The sequence below is a fragment of the Monodon monoceros genome, unplaced genomic scaffold (genome assembly GCF_005190385.1).
Source record: "Monodon monoceros isolate NGI ecotype Baffin Bay Population unplaced genomic scaffold, NGI_Narwhal_1 Super_Scaffold_18, whole genome shotgun sequence".
In the NCBI taxonomy this organism is placed as follows: Eukaryota; Metazoa; Chordata; class Mammalia; order Artiodactyla; family Monodontidae; genus Monodon; species Monodon monoceros.
Window position 1 is genome coordinate 32,521,498 of NW_021703774.1, and position 16,088 is coordinate 32,537,585.

General features: G+C 39.3%; 1 protein-coding gene across 2 annotated transcripts in view; it reads right to left on the bottom strand.

Annotated features, from left to right (window-relative positions):
- Positions 1-1,417: 1,417 nt before the first annotated feature.
- Positions 1,418-16,088, bottom strand: part of RBBP5 (RB binding protein 5, histone lysine methyltransferase complex subunit) — a 34,622-nt gene continuing 19,951 nt past the window's right edge. Inside the window, exons 4-14 of one of the 2 annotated variants that reach the window (XM_029228720.1) lie at positions 15,697-15,837; positions 14,732-14,894; positions 13,439-13,548; positions 12,257-12,376; positions 12,015-12,168; positions 11,846-11,917; positions 11,091-11,208; positions 9,721-9,790; positions 8,745-8,974; positions 7,813-8,004; positions 1,418-2,377 (exon numbers count right to left, since the gene is read on the bottom strand). In XM_029228720.1, the coding sequence (XP_029084553.1) occupies positions 2,349-2,377; positions 7,813-8,004; positions 8,745-8,974; positions 9,721-9,790; positions 11,091-11,208; positions 11,846-11,917; positions 12,015-12,168; positions 12,257-12,376; positions 13,439-13,548; positions 14,732-14,894; positions 15,697-15,837 (1,399 nt within the window). In that variant the 3' untranslated portion in view covers positions 1,418-2,348. The remainder of the gene's footprint in view (positions 2,378-7,812; positions 8,005-8,744; positions 8,975-9,720; positions 9,791-11,090; positions 11,209-11,845; positions 11,918-12,014; positions 12,169-12,256; positions 12,377-13,438; positions 13,549-14,731; positions 14,895-15,696; positions 15,838-16,088) is intronic. The other variant, XM_029228721.1, reaches the window with a different exon arrangement.

Here is a 16,088-nt window from a genome sequence, read left to right on the forward strand (position 1 = left end):
TCTCCTAGCACTGAGGCCTCTACAGAGTAGTTATACACTTACTGAGCTAAGGAATTGGAAGAGAGGGCATTCCTACATGATCCTTTTTTTCACTAACTTTTTGCTTGAATTGTTTATTTATATTCTTGTCCAAAGGCAGGTATCTGGACTACCTGGCCACTCCTTAGCCTTTCCAGCTGTTATTTCTACACGGAGAAGATCTAATATCAACAAAGTAAGCTGCATTTTCTGTTGTACAGAGTGAAGTGGCCGGTGACTTTCAGAAGTGATCAGTGTCTACAAACACACACCTACACCTGTTCTTTAATAAACATCAGATTTTATTTACAAAGCATTAAAGCTTCAGCAAGAAGTACCCAAGGCTAAGTCTCATCTCGTACAAAACTACAGAACATTAGAAAACAAAACACTGGGGGGTGGGCAGGTGACAAAAGGGAAAAAGAATATGCATATATTGTACAAATCGAGAAAATCAAACTGAAATAGACAGAAGGTTTTAGGAGCTGAAAAAAATTCCAAAAGCATAAATAATTATTAGGAGCTGCTGCCAGAGACACTCTGACGTGGCTGAAGTTGACTTTCTCAGCAGCCGGTTTAGGAGGTGGACAGAGCTTGAACATCCCAATGCTCAGGCAGAGGACACCCAGCTACTCTGCATGTGGAAATAAGGCAGAAACCTCTTGTATCACACAGTTTGCATACTACTGCACTGTACAGTACAAAGAGAAACAAAATGGAAATAATGTCTGCAAAACAAAAACATGTCTAGTGACCCACCTACCAATCTCAACCACTGGTCTGATATGAAACAGGAAATGAAATTCACAAAATGAGCATCTGAGGAAAAAGCAGTGGCATCTAAAAATATAGACATTTTGCCACTGACTCAGGGAGAGCTCTTGCTTCAACTACTGAACGTTTTGGTTCTAAAGGTGGAATGGAAGAGGCTCTTGTTGATGTGTTCTACTTTGATTTCTATGCTAAAATCCAAAAGGCAATCACCTCGTTTGGCTACCTATCGGAGCAACCACCAACTGACAGAGATTTCCCAACAAGCACAGTGTTTAACTCTCCTTTGAAAATACTGTGAAAATGATGATCCAGATTAAGCACTTCCAGTCAGCTCAAAGCTCTGCTCAAGAGAGGCTGGAGAGGCCCCTCCACACCTGGTTTCTTCACTCTGGATTTTCAGAGAATTTCAAACACCTAGTGTACACATCCATCCAATCTGCTACTTTTTATACAAAGAACAGCAAAAGCAAAAATTAAAAATTTTTTTTAAAAAGCTAAGCAACCTTTCACAGAAAGGAAGTGACTGGAAACATGTAGGAAGGAAAAGGGGTATGGATACAAGGAGGAGAAATGCAATGACTGATGGGAAGGACAGATGTCCACGAGCAATGATAAAAAAAAAAAGGTTCTTAGATTTTTTTATTTGAACTGTGTTGTCATTGCTTTGATTTTGGACGGTTTTATTTTAGTCCTTGCATAGATTCCCCCACCCCCAGTAAAAAAGAAGTCTGCTGAGAGACACCTCGGTTTGTTTCTGGCTCTGGAAGCCAGTACAGGTAAAGCAATATAAACTACTGATGATTCTTTGCTGGAGACAAATGAACTAGCTATCTTCAAAAACCATGATTAACGAGAATGAACCAATACTGGAGGGAAACATGCAATGAAAAGGATACAAAGAAAAACCTGACCCTCTTATAGCTCAACTTCTGGAGCAAAATGTTACAGTATGTGAACAAAGAGGGGGCCTTTCTTATCTTTCTTTCCTTTTGGAAAATCTGAAATCTTTCCAGCACTTTCTTTTCTGCCCATCTTTGTAATACAATATGGAAATATAGGAGGTATCTGGTGAGTGGGTAAGTTTAAAAATGGAAGAAAGAATGTGCAACAGAAGTTTTTCTAGGATACAGGCAGCAAAATTTCAGATAAGAACAAGTCACTCAAGGACGTGCACTGTGGAGGGAAGGCAAGTAGGAGATAGGAAATGACAGGCCGAAATGGTGCTGGGTACAGTAAAGACAGACAAGCAAAACAGGAATCTCTTCTCCAGCAACATAACAAGCATTAAAGTTTAAATGAGTCAAAACTCCTGTTTGATGTCTTCACAAATCCTCATTCCTGAGAGCCTATTTGGACTTATGCTTGAAAGGGAAGGGGACATATATTCTTCTTCCTTAATTCAATTCTTCATTCAAACATAAAATTCACTCCTTCCACCTCCTGGGTGGAAGACAGAGGCCTTTGTTTTAAATTAAAGTCAATCTCAAATGACTGACCACAGTGTCCAGAGGCCACACGATGGCAAAGTAGGGAAGAACAAAGAACTTCAAGGGCCTTCATAACAGTTCTGAGATCGCTCCCCCTGCTAAAGAGATGAGACATAAAAAGATTTCTTTTAGCATCAACTTAGACCAGTTACTTTCAAGAACACAAATACAGATGCTGGATGATGCATTACAAGCACACATGGGCTAAGAACTTCCCCCCTTTAAGTTAAAACCAACTCCAACTCCCAATTGCTCTTTACTGAAGCAACAAATAATCCAAACCCCACCCCCCCTCCCTCAGTACTTTTCTCAGCACTGCCCCGAAGGGAGAAAAAAAGGCAAAATGATCAGACTTCTACACATTTTCCAAACTTCTAACCATTCTCCAAGGTGTTAACATACAATGCTTCACATTCCAAAAAGTGCAGTAAGTAGAGGAAAGGAAATTCTAGGGTACTACTGCCTCTTTCAATCTTTCATATACTAAACTAATTCGCCACTAAATGATTAACGGTGAGCAACAAACCCTTTTCCAAACACCCTTGTTCCTTAAATGATACTCTCAGCTCCTCAGAATCCCAAATATGGTGAAATTTTAATGAAAACTACTGTCGGCATTTCTATGCGCCAACAACTGATCAATAAATAAAATCCTAAATAGTAAAATCAAATGAACACTTCCCTGATTACTCCACAGAAGCTGTTCAATCTCTGAGGGACATCCTTAAATGGGTTGCTGTGAAATATTAACTAGGAAGTGTAAAAAGAGATCAAGGTGAAGAAAGTCCTCCCAGTGTCATCTGGAATGGGGAAGAACATTCCACTTGAAGGTAAAATGGTTAAAAATAATTGCCCAAGTTTTAAAAAAAAAAAAAAAAGTACCCATTTATAAACCTTGCTTTTAACCTGATTTTAAATAAGTTCAAGCACAGATGAAAACTGGCAATAAAAATAAATTCCAATTTGCCTGAGAAGAGACTGAAATTATGAGATACAAACTCTCCTGGATGCTACATGTTAAAAATCAAATTTAAACTTTATATAGTTCAGTAAGATAAAAAGTATATTTAAGCATCTGTTTTTCAGATCTTTCAACATAAAATGTAATAATTAACTTCTTGAATTTATTTTTTTTTAAATCGTGAGATAAAAGAATCTACTCCACAGGACTCAGTAACAGGCCTTTAACACTTTAAGGCTAGTTTCTCTGATTGTTTCCACAGGTACTCTGACCAATCTAGTTTAACAGTTTAAAAAAAGACAACATTGACATTTTAAGCCTAACTCATGAGAGGAAAAAGTGGCTTGCATTAATAATGGACACTCAAGATGACTAATGAGCTACATTATTATACTGATTATCTGAGGTCAGTTAATGTTTTTTCTTTATCGCTCTCTTTCCTGTGAACAGACCAAAAACAAAGCTTGTTGAGGCATCAGGCAACAAACCAATACCAGAGCAAGCAAGTCTGTGAGCAAGATAAGATACACGGCAACAGCAACAAAGCAGAAGATCTCCAGGCTACTTAAAAATCTGCCCCAAGTATTATTTAACCGCAACATGATAGAAATCTCCAGTAATATAAAATTAAGAAAAATTCAGCTCATGGTAAACAGCTGTTATTGGTACCTCCCCAAAGCAGCCAAGCCAGGGTGGCTTGAGAAAACACTTAATTTTCAAACATTACCTTAGTCAGCTAATAAGACCACACAGAATGAGAATACCCAACTAGCCATCTAAAAATATGATTTTAGCAGGAATTCATAAATTAGTCTTTGAGAGACTGATCATTTTTCAAAAAGGGGGGGGGGGAAGCCCCTACCAATCATTTAAAACAATCAGATTCAGCAAGTGAACAGAACACAGTTCAGAGGCCCAGGGTGGAGGGCCAGCACCAGGAGGGCAGTGGTGCAGCCAAAGGCAGGGAAATCAGCGCAGGGCCTGTCGGCCCCCAGAAGTGGCACCTCTGCTCGGTTTGGCCTCAACAGACCATTCCCGTCATGCCCACCATCCCACAAGGCCTTTAGACCACATATGTGACAGACCACAACTTTGTCACACTTGCTACCGAGGGTGTTTACTGCCAAGGAGCCCTACTTCTAGGGCAATCTTTGAGCGGTCACAGGGCAACCGGGACACTGGTGGCTCTGCTCACATCTCAAGTTTCGACCCTGAGGACTGTCCTCTGCAGAGTATCTAATACAGTAACCAGGGGGAATCTGATAGATGGTGCTATGTCGATCTGGACTTTCTGAAAAGTCCTCAGCTCAGGGTTACCCTTAAGCTTCACTGATGGGTCTTCCCTCATCACAGAAAGTGTGTCTTCGTGGATATGAGTAAACTGGTACTGTTCAATACTGATGAGCTGTTTCATAGGGAAGAATTTTCGACAGCCTCAGATTCCAGATGGCTAGATTACTTCTATTGGCGGTCTGTGTGTCTTCCAACTGTCGCCTGAAATGCATCATCTCCTGCTGCAACATGCAACAGACTACAGCAGCTTTGTCAGGCCTACCAGGGCTTACTGAACAGTTTCTTCAGTAACTGATGAATTGCAGATATTAACAAACAGTTGGCATTTAACTAAATTGAGCAGTAGCCTGCCCCTACAATCTGCCTTCAAATGATTTGGCTCTAATGCAAAAGCAGGGCATTCGCGGGGAGGTCCACAAAGCACTGAATCTATAAATACACCCATCAGACTGAACTAATCTTTGAAGATGGCTCAGCCTCAGCCACTGAGGATCAGGATTCATTTCTTAATATCTGGTGGAAAATCCACAGTGACAGCATGCTGCTTTTTATTGAAACTCTCCAAGGTGTGGAAGAACATGAGACATAAAGAGTTTTGATTACCTCAGAGGCCTGGGGGAGCTATGTGAAAATGAACAGCATGTGTCAGCCAGCCTCTGCCTGCTCTGGGCCCTCCAAGCTGAAAATGGTATTGGATGAAGTGCCACCCTCGCCCAAAGAAACCCACACAAAAGGTATGACAGGTTGTCCTGAAACTGAGACTTCTAATGGCGCGCTATATGATACTCAGTTTCAGCACTCTTCCCCAGGCTCACAGCCTTCATAAAGACCCAAACCACACTGCAGCTAGTGGCTAAAAGCCCTTCTGAGGAAGTGTCAGGACTAAACCGCAATGCCTCTTTTGAGGTTTTTTAATGATCCTGCTCCTCAGCACACTCGGGAGTTTGATCCGGCCATTTCAGTTTTGGAGACTTCCATTCAGGAAAAGGCCAAGGAACCAAGGCAAGAGAAGAAGAAAATGGGAAGAAGGAAGTAGAGGTTACACGGGGAAGTATGCAATGCAGATAATCATGAGAAGTTGGTAAAATGTTTGCAGTAATCTAAACAGTTGTTTTGTCTGTTATCAGAAAGCGTATCATCACCCTGGCCTTGTTATGTAAAAGTCTCCTCTAGTCCTTTCAAAGGGTGAAGCCGTTAAAACAGCTGCCTCCATTTAAGGCTGACCAACTCAAGTCCCTGATAACAATGAAGAAAATAAAAATCCAGTCTGAAGCACCCTGCTGTTTCAAGACACAAGTTCTAGCCTGTCAGCCAAGTGAGTGGGAATACACTTCTAATAGGCCATTGATAATGATATCCAGTCTTGCTAGAAGGAGTTTTGAAATGCTGACATGTACAAACACTATGTATTTCACACATAGATCAAAATTTCAATGCAGTATTTTGAAAACTTCAGGGAATAAAAAGGCCCATTCCTTTACGGCTAAGTAAACTTTCTAACATCTCATTTAGATGTTTTTGAAGCATAGCTAAAAAATACCACTGCTGTTATACTCTAAGCTGTAAAATGTAACAGTACTTCATGGTACCTTTGACAAAAACCCAATTTGAGAAATGTCAAAAATATTTAGTAACTGTTAGTGACCATATCAGCTATAATTAAAAGTTGAAATCACTGTATTATAGAGAGAAAATTTTAGTTTTTAAAAACTCCAAATGGTTTATTTGCCACACACTTAGTATTAAAAAGCAAATGATTAATTACAGATAGAGTCTGAAGATGCTGGGAAAGTATGTCTTAGAGTATTTCAATTAATTCAATATGTTTGCCTACATTTGAAATCACCCTGAAGCATTTCAGCTCTTGGGGCCAGGGAAATCTATTTGAATTTCAAATTGTTTCTTCTATAGTGGCATCCGCTTATGCAAGAAGTGGGTTATGGAAGGATGGTTTTTATTTACATTAGTCAATTACTGACATGCAATCTTTGCTGGCAATGCCCATATAACTCTTCCAAGCTATTTTTAAAAATATACAGACATGGCCCTAAGTGGACTGAATGTGGAGGTGGTAACTGATTATCAGTGGAGTACCATAAATATTGTTGCTGGGAAAAAAAATGCTAGTGCTCCAATGGTATGGTGTTGGACTATGAAAGTCTAAATCTAGTGAACTTGAGGGGGAATACTCAAAATGATGACTAATTGAGTCTGTTTCAGCTTCTCTGCAGAAGAGAATTCATGTTCACAATGATTAACCGGCTTAAGGAACTCTGTTTTGCATATCATCACATTTGGATTAACACAATTAAAATTTTAAAGTGGTGGGAAAAAAACCCTAAACACAAACACTGATATTTTGTTAGTCCTGCCTCTGAATCTACTGACCTAGCCACAGAAAACTGAGAGTAATGTATTAACTAAAGCAGTGCCTAAATATAAAACAAAACAAAAAGTTTCCAAAACCCAACAATATCTGAGCAGAAATGAACTTGAGTTTGCTTACTATTTTCCAAACAAAAGACCATTTAGCCTAGATTCACAAGTATTTGACTGGAAATTGAAACTGTTCTCTATCCTCCAATAAAAATCCCTCAGTTACATAGAAGTGAGAAAACAGTAAGTTTCAAGAGGCTTAGGTGTTAAGAAGCTACAAAGTTTGTCTTTTTGGTAATCTCCTGTTTGAAAAAAACAAAACACCTCATCTTCTTCCTTAACACGATGGTACTACGAACAACTCCATCACTGCTTCTAGACTACTGAAAGAGAGAAAAACACCACCTCTGGGATTTGAACAATTTGAAGAGAGAGAAAAAAGATGCTACAGTTAAATAGTCAAGGGCTGTATAAAGAAGCTCATATTTCTGGTTATCTGTTTGGATCTTTCATTTGAGACAAAACAAAAAACCTAGGAGCAAACACAGATTAAAAAAATGAATTAAACCAGGGGTTCTTACCCTTTTTCAGGTCACAGATTCCTATAGGAATCCAGTGAAATGTACAGGCATCTTCCCCCCCAAAATATTCATAAAATATTTTACATAAGACCAAGGGAATGGAGATCCCCCTGAAACCTGGTTAAAGACCCAAGGTTAAGAGCCACTGAATTAAGCCAAATCTGGTTTAGCCTGCCCTCGGCAGTAGTTTAAAACTCAGAGACTATCTGCCACTGGGGAAAAGGAGGGAAGGAAGGAAAAAATGCTGCAGTTAAACGGAGTCAGGGGCTGTACAAAGCAAGGCCACGAAGCAAGCCAGACAGTGCTCCCAATGTGTCCTTACCTGTCAAGGGCTGGCTGAGCTCCGCCTGCACTTTACCCTTCGCTGATCCTTCCAGAGGTAAACCTCTGTCCCCTTTGTAGAGTTTCGGTTTAAATGGAGAATCTTTCTCTTTACCTTTTGATCCTTTAGGCCGGCCTGCTTGCTTCTTCTTGGATTTGCCATCCCCCTTCACACCCAGTAGTGGATGGACTTCTGTAAAAGGACAGATAGGCAAAGAAAGAAATCCACACATCACCCCAACTGAGCATGTGCCATGCCACCTATCCATGAGCAAAGAATTCTGCTCTTGCATCTCAGGTCCACTAATACAAGAAGAAAAGTTTGTTTTGTTTATTAATTATAAACTATAGAAGAGTGGCTATTAAATGAGAAATAGTTCCTTGGCCACATGGCCTATGTGATTCATACGAAGCCACAGCAGCTCTAAATGGAAAAGGTAGCTCAAAGACACACTGATACTTTATCACACAAGCCACAACAGGAATGCACATGTGCACACTGGCATGTGAGAGCAGAAAGGGAATGGGCTTTGGTACGTGACAGACCAGGGTAAGAATCCAGACTCAACCATGTAATTAAAAAGGCTTCTAGAGTCAGACTGTAAAAGTAGGTAGGAAGAATTAAGGTTGTCCAAGTCTGACTAGTACTTTACTACCTAATGAGAACCTTGGGGGAGAGGTAGGGTATTTAAACAAACTGAGCCAGATGTCAGAAGACTTAAAAGTATGTCATCTTAGGCAAAGTACTGAGGGCAGAATCTCCCCATTTTAAAAGAGAAGTGAAGCAGATGAAATTATTACGAAGTTGTAAAGCACTATAAAAAAAGACTCATGGGAAAATTCCTTTAAGGGAAAATCACCCACACAGGAAATTACCAGATTGTGCTGGAGAGTGGCATCTGTCGGGCAAGGGAGAGAAAATGTGGCTCTTACCATCATTTGGTACTCCTTGCAGTTCAATATTGGTTGTTTTGGGTTTCTTCTTAGGTGGCTGGGACCCATCTGTTGAAGACTGCCTCTTCTTCTCTGAACTAGCCCCTTCGTCCATCAAGGAGGTTTGGACTGCATCCGGTGGGGGGCCATAAGGATTTTCTTCTGGGTCTTCTACCTCAGGGGCAATGGGTAAATATAATAGAGCCTTTGAATCTTCCAGCTCTTCATCACTATTTGGAACAGGATCAGAAAAGGGATAGGAAAAAAGAGGAGAAAGTTGCTTAAACCATGAACCCTTCCTCTAGGGCAGAATCATCTAACCATAAGCAACAGGTATGGATCTAAAATTTCAAGAAAGCCAAGACAAATAAAAAGAAATCAGACAGGGGCTTCCCTGGTGGCACAGTGGTTAAGAATCCGCCTACCAATGCAGGGGACACGGGTTTGAGCACTGGTCCGGGAAGATCCCACATGCCGCAGAGCAACTAAGCCCATGCGCCACAACTACTGAGCCTGCGCTCTAAAGCCCGCGAGCCACAACTACTGAAGCCCACGTGCCACAACTACTGAAGCCCATGCACCTAGAGCCCGTGCTCCGCAACAAGAGAAGCCACCGCAGTGAGAAGCCCGCGCACCACAACAAAGGGTAGCCCCCGCTCGCCGCCACTAGAGAAAGCCCGTGCGCAGCAATGAAGACCCAACGCAGCCAAAAATAAAGAAAGAAACTTTTTAAAAAGGAAATCAGACAACACGATTAATAAAATCAGTAGTAAAAATAAACGGCATAAACAAATTATTTCACTTTCTTAAGATTTTTCTATCAAGGGAGAAGGGAAGGGATTTCTTGCACACCGAAGAAGTTATCTCTTTGAGGTCAAAGGCAGATGGGCCTGAAGGAAGAGCCGGGGAACTGAGCAGCACAACCAGAGACTGAGGAGGAGGAGCACCCCAGGCCCAGCCTTCAGCGGCAGCTCACCTGCTACAGAAGGCGGCAATAGGGTCCACACTGGTGACATCCACTTCCTCATCCTCTGCAGCATCAGCCCCTGCAGGACAAAAACACAGCAGAGGTGTGAGAAGAAGTAGAAGACTGCTCTTTACATACAGCTTATGGTTTTCATAAACTGAAATCCAGGAGAAACAAAGGAGGAAAACCAAACAGTTTGTTTTACTTAGTCGTTCTGCAAATATTTACTGAATTTCCACCACACGCTAGGCACTGGGAATAGAGCGATGCCCCAGAAAGTTGGGAACGGTTCTTCAGTAAAAATTTTAGAAGTCTAACTGAGGAGACACATACACACAGATAATTTCAGTTCCATACAGTAAGTGCTACAGTAAAGGTATGTGCAATGTGCCAAGGAGATGGGAAGGAGAAAGAACTTCTGCGGAAGTTTGGGAAGGCTTCGTACAACACAGTCCAATAACACTAATACAATCCAGAATATACTGCAGCCCTGACGGTCTTTCTAAGGCACAGGAGGCATGTAAGTTATCTAATATCACAAAAGTGAGGACCAGCACTTTCAAGCTGAAGAGAACTAATTTCAATCCCAATTCCCCGATTCCTCACACCATCAAGTGGCCCAGCAGTCAATGACCCGTGGCATTAATTACTCAAGTTGACAGTGCCAACTGGGCACATTAAGCATTCATACACACAAACCCCTGCCAGACGCAAAGCCCTGTGTTTAGACAACAATGGGGCTATAAAGTGAAATATTTACTCTCAAGTAACTTCCTATCTAGAAGTTCAGAAGCCAAGAGATAAAAATAACAATGATCACGATCATAATCATAGTAGAAGAGAACATCTGAATGCTCATTATGGCCTAGACACTATAGTGAGCCCTTTACATGAATTATCTCATGTATTCCCCACAACGCTAAAAGGCAGGTACTACTGTTATCCTTGTTTTACAGAAAAGGAAGTTCAGGTTTAAAGAATAAGTATTCTGCCCAAGGCGGTCTGACTCCAGAGCCCATGCTCTTTACCTTCATCTTACTGACAAAGGAGTGACAATACCCAAACAGCAGCTGAGCACCCAGCGTGTGTGGGTGGCTTTGTTAGGGGCCCCATGCAAATCCTCATTTAACCATCTGCAATTAGTCAGGAAATACAAAGTGAAACGTGAAGAGAGCTGCTGGAGCCCTAGTAACGCCCATGTAAGCCCTGAGTCAATGCCTTACAAATAAATATTCTAAAAACGCTGCCAAAACTGTGTAAGCTTAGGAAGAAAAATTAGACTAAGTGCTGAAATGAATTTAACACAAATTAAGAACGAGTACTGAGTAAAACAATCATTTTTCCTTTGGGAAATACTACCTGCAATTGAGAAATATTACCTGTCTGTTCAGGCTCACTCTTATCTTCATCTTCAATATCAAACTCTGATTCCCTTTCTTCATATTCTACATTTTCATCCAATTCTTTGAAGTCTGGCGCAAATGCACTCCAATTTTCCTATGCCACAAACAAAACATACTACTTAACTGTATGAGAAAGCAGCAGTCTGTAACCTAGACATTAATGATATAAATAAAAGGACTGACCATGAACAAGACTCAGAATTCTGAGATCAAATTTGGCAGATAATAAAAATTAGGTGTCTACAGTTTTATTACCTTAAGGCATTTCCTATCTTAAACATTCCATGGTATTAACTGTAGTTCTTTCATAAATAACTGCCTTCTTTAATCTTTATAAGATGTAATTCTGAGGTAAAATGTTAAGTTTTCTTCTGAGTACACGGATAACAAATTTAATTAAAGGTGTTCAAAATAAAACCAAGATGTAAAACAGAAGCTAACTGAGCTGAAAATAAGACAAGCACAAGAAAACTCTATCTCGGATGAGCAACAGAAAAACGTACCAGGAAGTACACTAGATTTTGTCCCTGAAAACAGAGCTGGTAAATTGACTTTGGACCAAGACCTTACCATTAAAATAAAGCAAAACTAGATGCACTGAACTATTTAATTAGAAGAATCATATGGAAAAGAAAGTATATAAGGTAATTTTGGGCTTACTATTTGTAAAGTTCTTTGATAAAAGGAAAGGGTATCTAGCTTCAAAGCAGTTAAACCAGAAAAATACTTACTACTTGATTTTGTGCCCAGATAGATACCACTCCACTAGAAATGGATGCTATGATGGGTCGAACAGGATGCCACTAAATTTTAATGAAGCAAAGAAAAATCAATTCTAAGGATGAATCCAAGATTTTCTGTATTACATAAGTAACAACAGCAACCTCTCATCCTACTCACAGCTACATCCAAGAGGAGTTCTCCTCTTGTCCCATGGAGAATCTTCACCAGATTACCAATACTCTTCTCCCAGATGTACAGGGCATGCTGCCGGGCTGACCCTGCGACTATGTATTCCCCATCCCCAGAGAAACAACATTTCTTCCACGGGGTCCTAAAGGACAAAGAAAGTACCCAAATAGAACCAGAACCTGACCCCAGGCCATGAATTAGCACATATTCTTCTAGGTTGTGATACATACCTATTCACCAAGTCCTGCAATTTCTGCATGGGTTCAGGCTCTCCATCTCTTCCACAGGTTAAGATTTCTCTACCATCATAAACTCTAATTATTCGATCTGCTGTGTTAATTAAAAAGCAACTACAGAAAAGATAAAAAAATATCAACACCAGAGGTCAGAATCTGTTCCTGTTAACATTTTCCACGGCTACCAGTTACTTAGAACAGTACCATAAGACAGCTAACAAATCAGGGAGAGACTGAGTGAAAATCTAAGTAATAGACTAGACTACTGATATATCTACTTGCCACCTTCCAAGCCAAAATATAGCGTGAAGTGAGAAAACGCTTTACTTCCCTTCCTGTGTAATCCCTGAACCCTAGATGCACAAACTAATCAGCAGTATTTGACTAAAATCCAAAACCTCTGAATTGAAACCAGTTTCCCGAATTCACAAGCTTACAGTTAAATATATATAAATACTTCATTCCTCTGGCCTGCTTTATATACAGTATATTCTTAATGAGTTAATAAATTAAATATATCATTCTGGATTGCCCAATTTTTTACTGTGATAACACTGAGTGTTGGAAACCTGTCTAAAATACAAGTTATTTTACCACCTTCTTACAGACTTCACTGTCTCTTGCTTCAAGAGCATTTGAACATGAATGTCCTCTAAGTATGTATGGTGGTTCCCATACAAAATAGGATGACTGTTACTTCTTTTACTGACAACCTATTTTCTTCTTGTTTCTGTTGATATATAAATCTACTTCTAGCTGGGTAATCAAATTTATCAGAAAAACATCTGAAATTAAAAGGGTAAATAAATAGGTTTTATGTAAGTAAAGTGCATATTCAGTTACTATGTGAATTTGTGATATCAATTCTGATTATAATATAACAGCTCACCTTTACCCAGTGCTTACCATATGCCAGACATTTTGGTTCTATGCAGACCACTCACACATCTTTTCTGTAAAGGAACTGCCTGTTAACCTCCCGATAAGATGTGACTGCTGGCTCAAAGCGGTACATCTTATAAACTTAAGAACCAGATAGTGACAGTTTCTATAACTATTTTCTAAGTAAACTTAAAAAAAAATTAAGTATAATATACACAAAAACTGTGAATCTCAATGTATTTTTGCATTCTACTCACTTTTAAAACTGTCTCTAAAAAGACAGGTCTCACTTACCTGCCCTTCCGAGCAAACTCTATTGACTTAATGGCTGTGGTATTGCTTGTTCCAGTTGTTACTCTGAAGGAAGCAACAAGATCCTGAGAATCTGTTTTTAGGACCAAGATCTAAAGTTTAAAAGAGAAAAATAATAAGTATTCTGATAACTTACAGTAATTAGATTTGACTTCTGTTTCTGAAACTGGGCAAAGACTGGGTGAAAATATTAATATAAATATCTCTATTCCCATGTATCCAACTTGATCAACTGCTATTGCCTTTTACCTCTTCAATTAAAGGACACTGTCTTAACCTATTGTTAAAAGATAATGTTTAACATTATCCAGAGTCAAAAAGTAGAAGCAATCCAAGTACCCATCAACAGATAAACAAAATGTGACACATACATACAATGGAATATTATTCAGACTTGAAAAGAAAGGAAATTCTGACACATGCTACAACATGAATGAATCTTAAGGACATTATGCTAAGTGAAGTAAGCCCATCACAAAAAAACCAAATACTGGATGAGTCCACTTATACGGGTACTAGAATAGCCAAATTCATAAAGATAGAAAGTAGAATGATGGTTTCCAAGGGGTGAAAGGGAGTAGGAAATAGCAAGTTATTATTTAGTAAGTACAAGGTGAGTGCAAGATGGAAAGAGCTCTGGAGATAAACGATGGTGATGACCGCACGACAGTGTGAATGCACTTTACACCACTGAACTGTACACTTAAGAATGGTTAAGACGGCAAATTTCGTTAAGTGCGTTTTACCACAATAAAAAAAAACACCTGCCACTCTCTAAAGCAGCCATGAAACTGTACTAGCCCACACGTCCCAGTCAAAAAAAAAAAAAAATCAAAGTGCACTGGAACTCAAACTCTAATAAGCTTGAAAAGGACCCTAAAGCTCACCTAATCCAACTTCTTAGTACACAAAACTACAGATTAAGCTAGCCTAAATATACAATATTTGCAGACCAAGGTATCAGACATTTTATCAGCAGTACTCCATTGATGATATGATTTTTAAATTTTGTAATTTAGTAATGGCCTTTCATTACTAGCATCCAGTAAAGGCCCCCCATCCTTCTCTAGGTCAAATAACCTCTGACTGCTCTAAATCCAAAGAACAGAAATTATTAAGGCATGAGAGAAAAATAGGCTATATTTACCACAGGCAGGAGGCATGCGTAGTCAAGGGACAAAAGAAATTTCAAAGAAAGAAGAAGCAAACATGAAATGAGCCAATGCACAGGATGACTGATGCATATTTCACCAGCTTCTAAGCTTCTACGCTTACCTTGCCTTTTGCATTTCCTGTATAGATATATTCTCCTCGCCTATCAAAAGATGCAACCACGTTCAAATCGGAGTCATCGTCTACGGGCAGAACAACATGTTTGGAATCTGAAAGGGTCAACATGACAGGAGCAGATTTCATGGGACACACGAGAACCTTGTTCCTGTTTAAAAATATGAATAGTACATTGGCTGTTGCTATGATATCAGAAGGCTGACTCTCTGCTCTTTTCTGTAATTCCTATCTACTACCTCTTCAACTCTCCCAGCCCAAGCATATTTAAAATAGTGAAAAAGCCTAAACTCTAAATTCCTAATAATAGGGAGATGACTGAGTAAAGTTATGAGATCTTACCTTGACAAGATAAAATGTAATTATTAAAAATAAATATGAAGATGTAGCAAACTGGTAAAATATGTATGAAATAAAGTGAAAGGCAAAATACCAATTAAAACTATGTAAAAATACATATTTGTGTACATCTAATAGACAAATGCTTTGTGAGCTAGTAAGTGCTTTGTGAGTTATGAAGCACTACACAATAAGCTTTATACTTAAAGAGAACTTGACTAAAAGAAAACCTAGAGAAATGAAAATAGTTATATCTCAGTAATAGAATGATGGGTGACTCTTTTTCTTAAATATAGTTTTCATAATGAACCGTTTCCCCTACTAAAGAAATTCAAATTGGAGGAAAACCCCAGGTAAAGAACAGTTATTATACTTATTTCTACCTTTGCCCATTTCTGAAGCCTTAATTAATATAGGCCAGTTTTTAACTATATACTACAACAGTCTCTTTAAAATCTATTCACTAGATCCAGATAATCTGGAAAGATTATTTTATATAGAAGAGGTTGAAGAGATGTGGGCTTTTGCATCCTAAAACCTTAAACTGAAATTGTCATGAGCCTGGAGATAGAATTAGACCCACCCCAGGAGAGAATAGCACAGATTAAACATACTGATCTCGCGGATGATACTGGACTTTTAAGATGGGTGAAGGGAATCGAAACCTCTGGTCGCAGTCGCCTGAAAGGACATCCCACTGTGACACTATGTTATCAGTGGAAGCACTCACGAGCTTATGACCATCTCGACTCCAGCTGAGAAGGAAAAAGGGTAACTTAGCACACATTCTAAGTTAAAGTATATCATATCACCCTTATAGATAAAAAAGCATGAGTCACACTTATTGCCCTAACTGCATGGGTCACCAACGTTTCTTCTTCTTTATTTTTTTAAACATATACTCAAATCCACAACAAGCTTTCCTAACTAAGCAATAAAAAAGAATGTTTTCATGACATCTTCATATCTAGTAATAGAAGCTCTTGACAGTTCAAGATAACAGTAC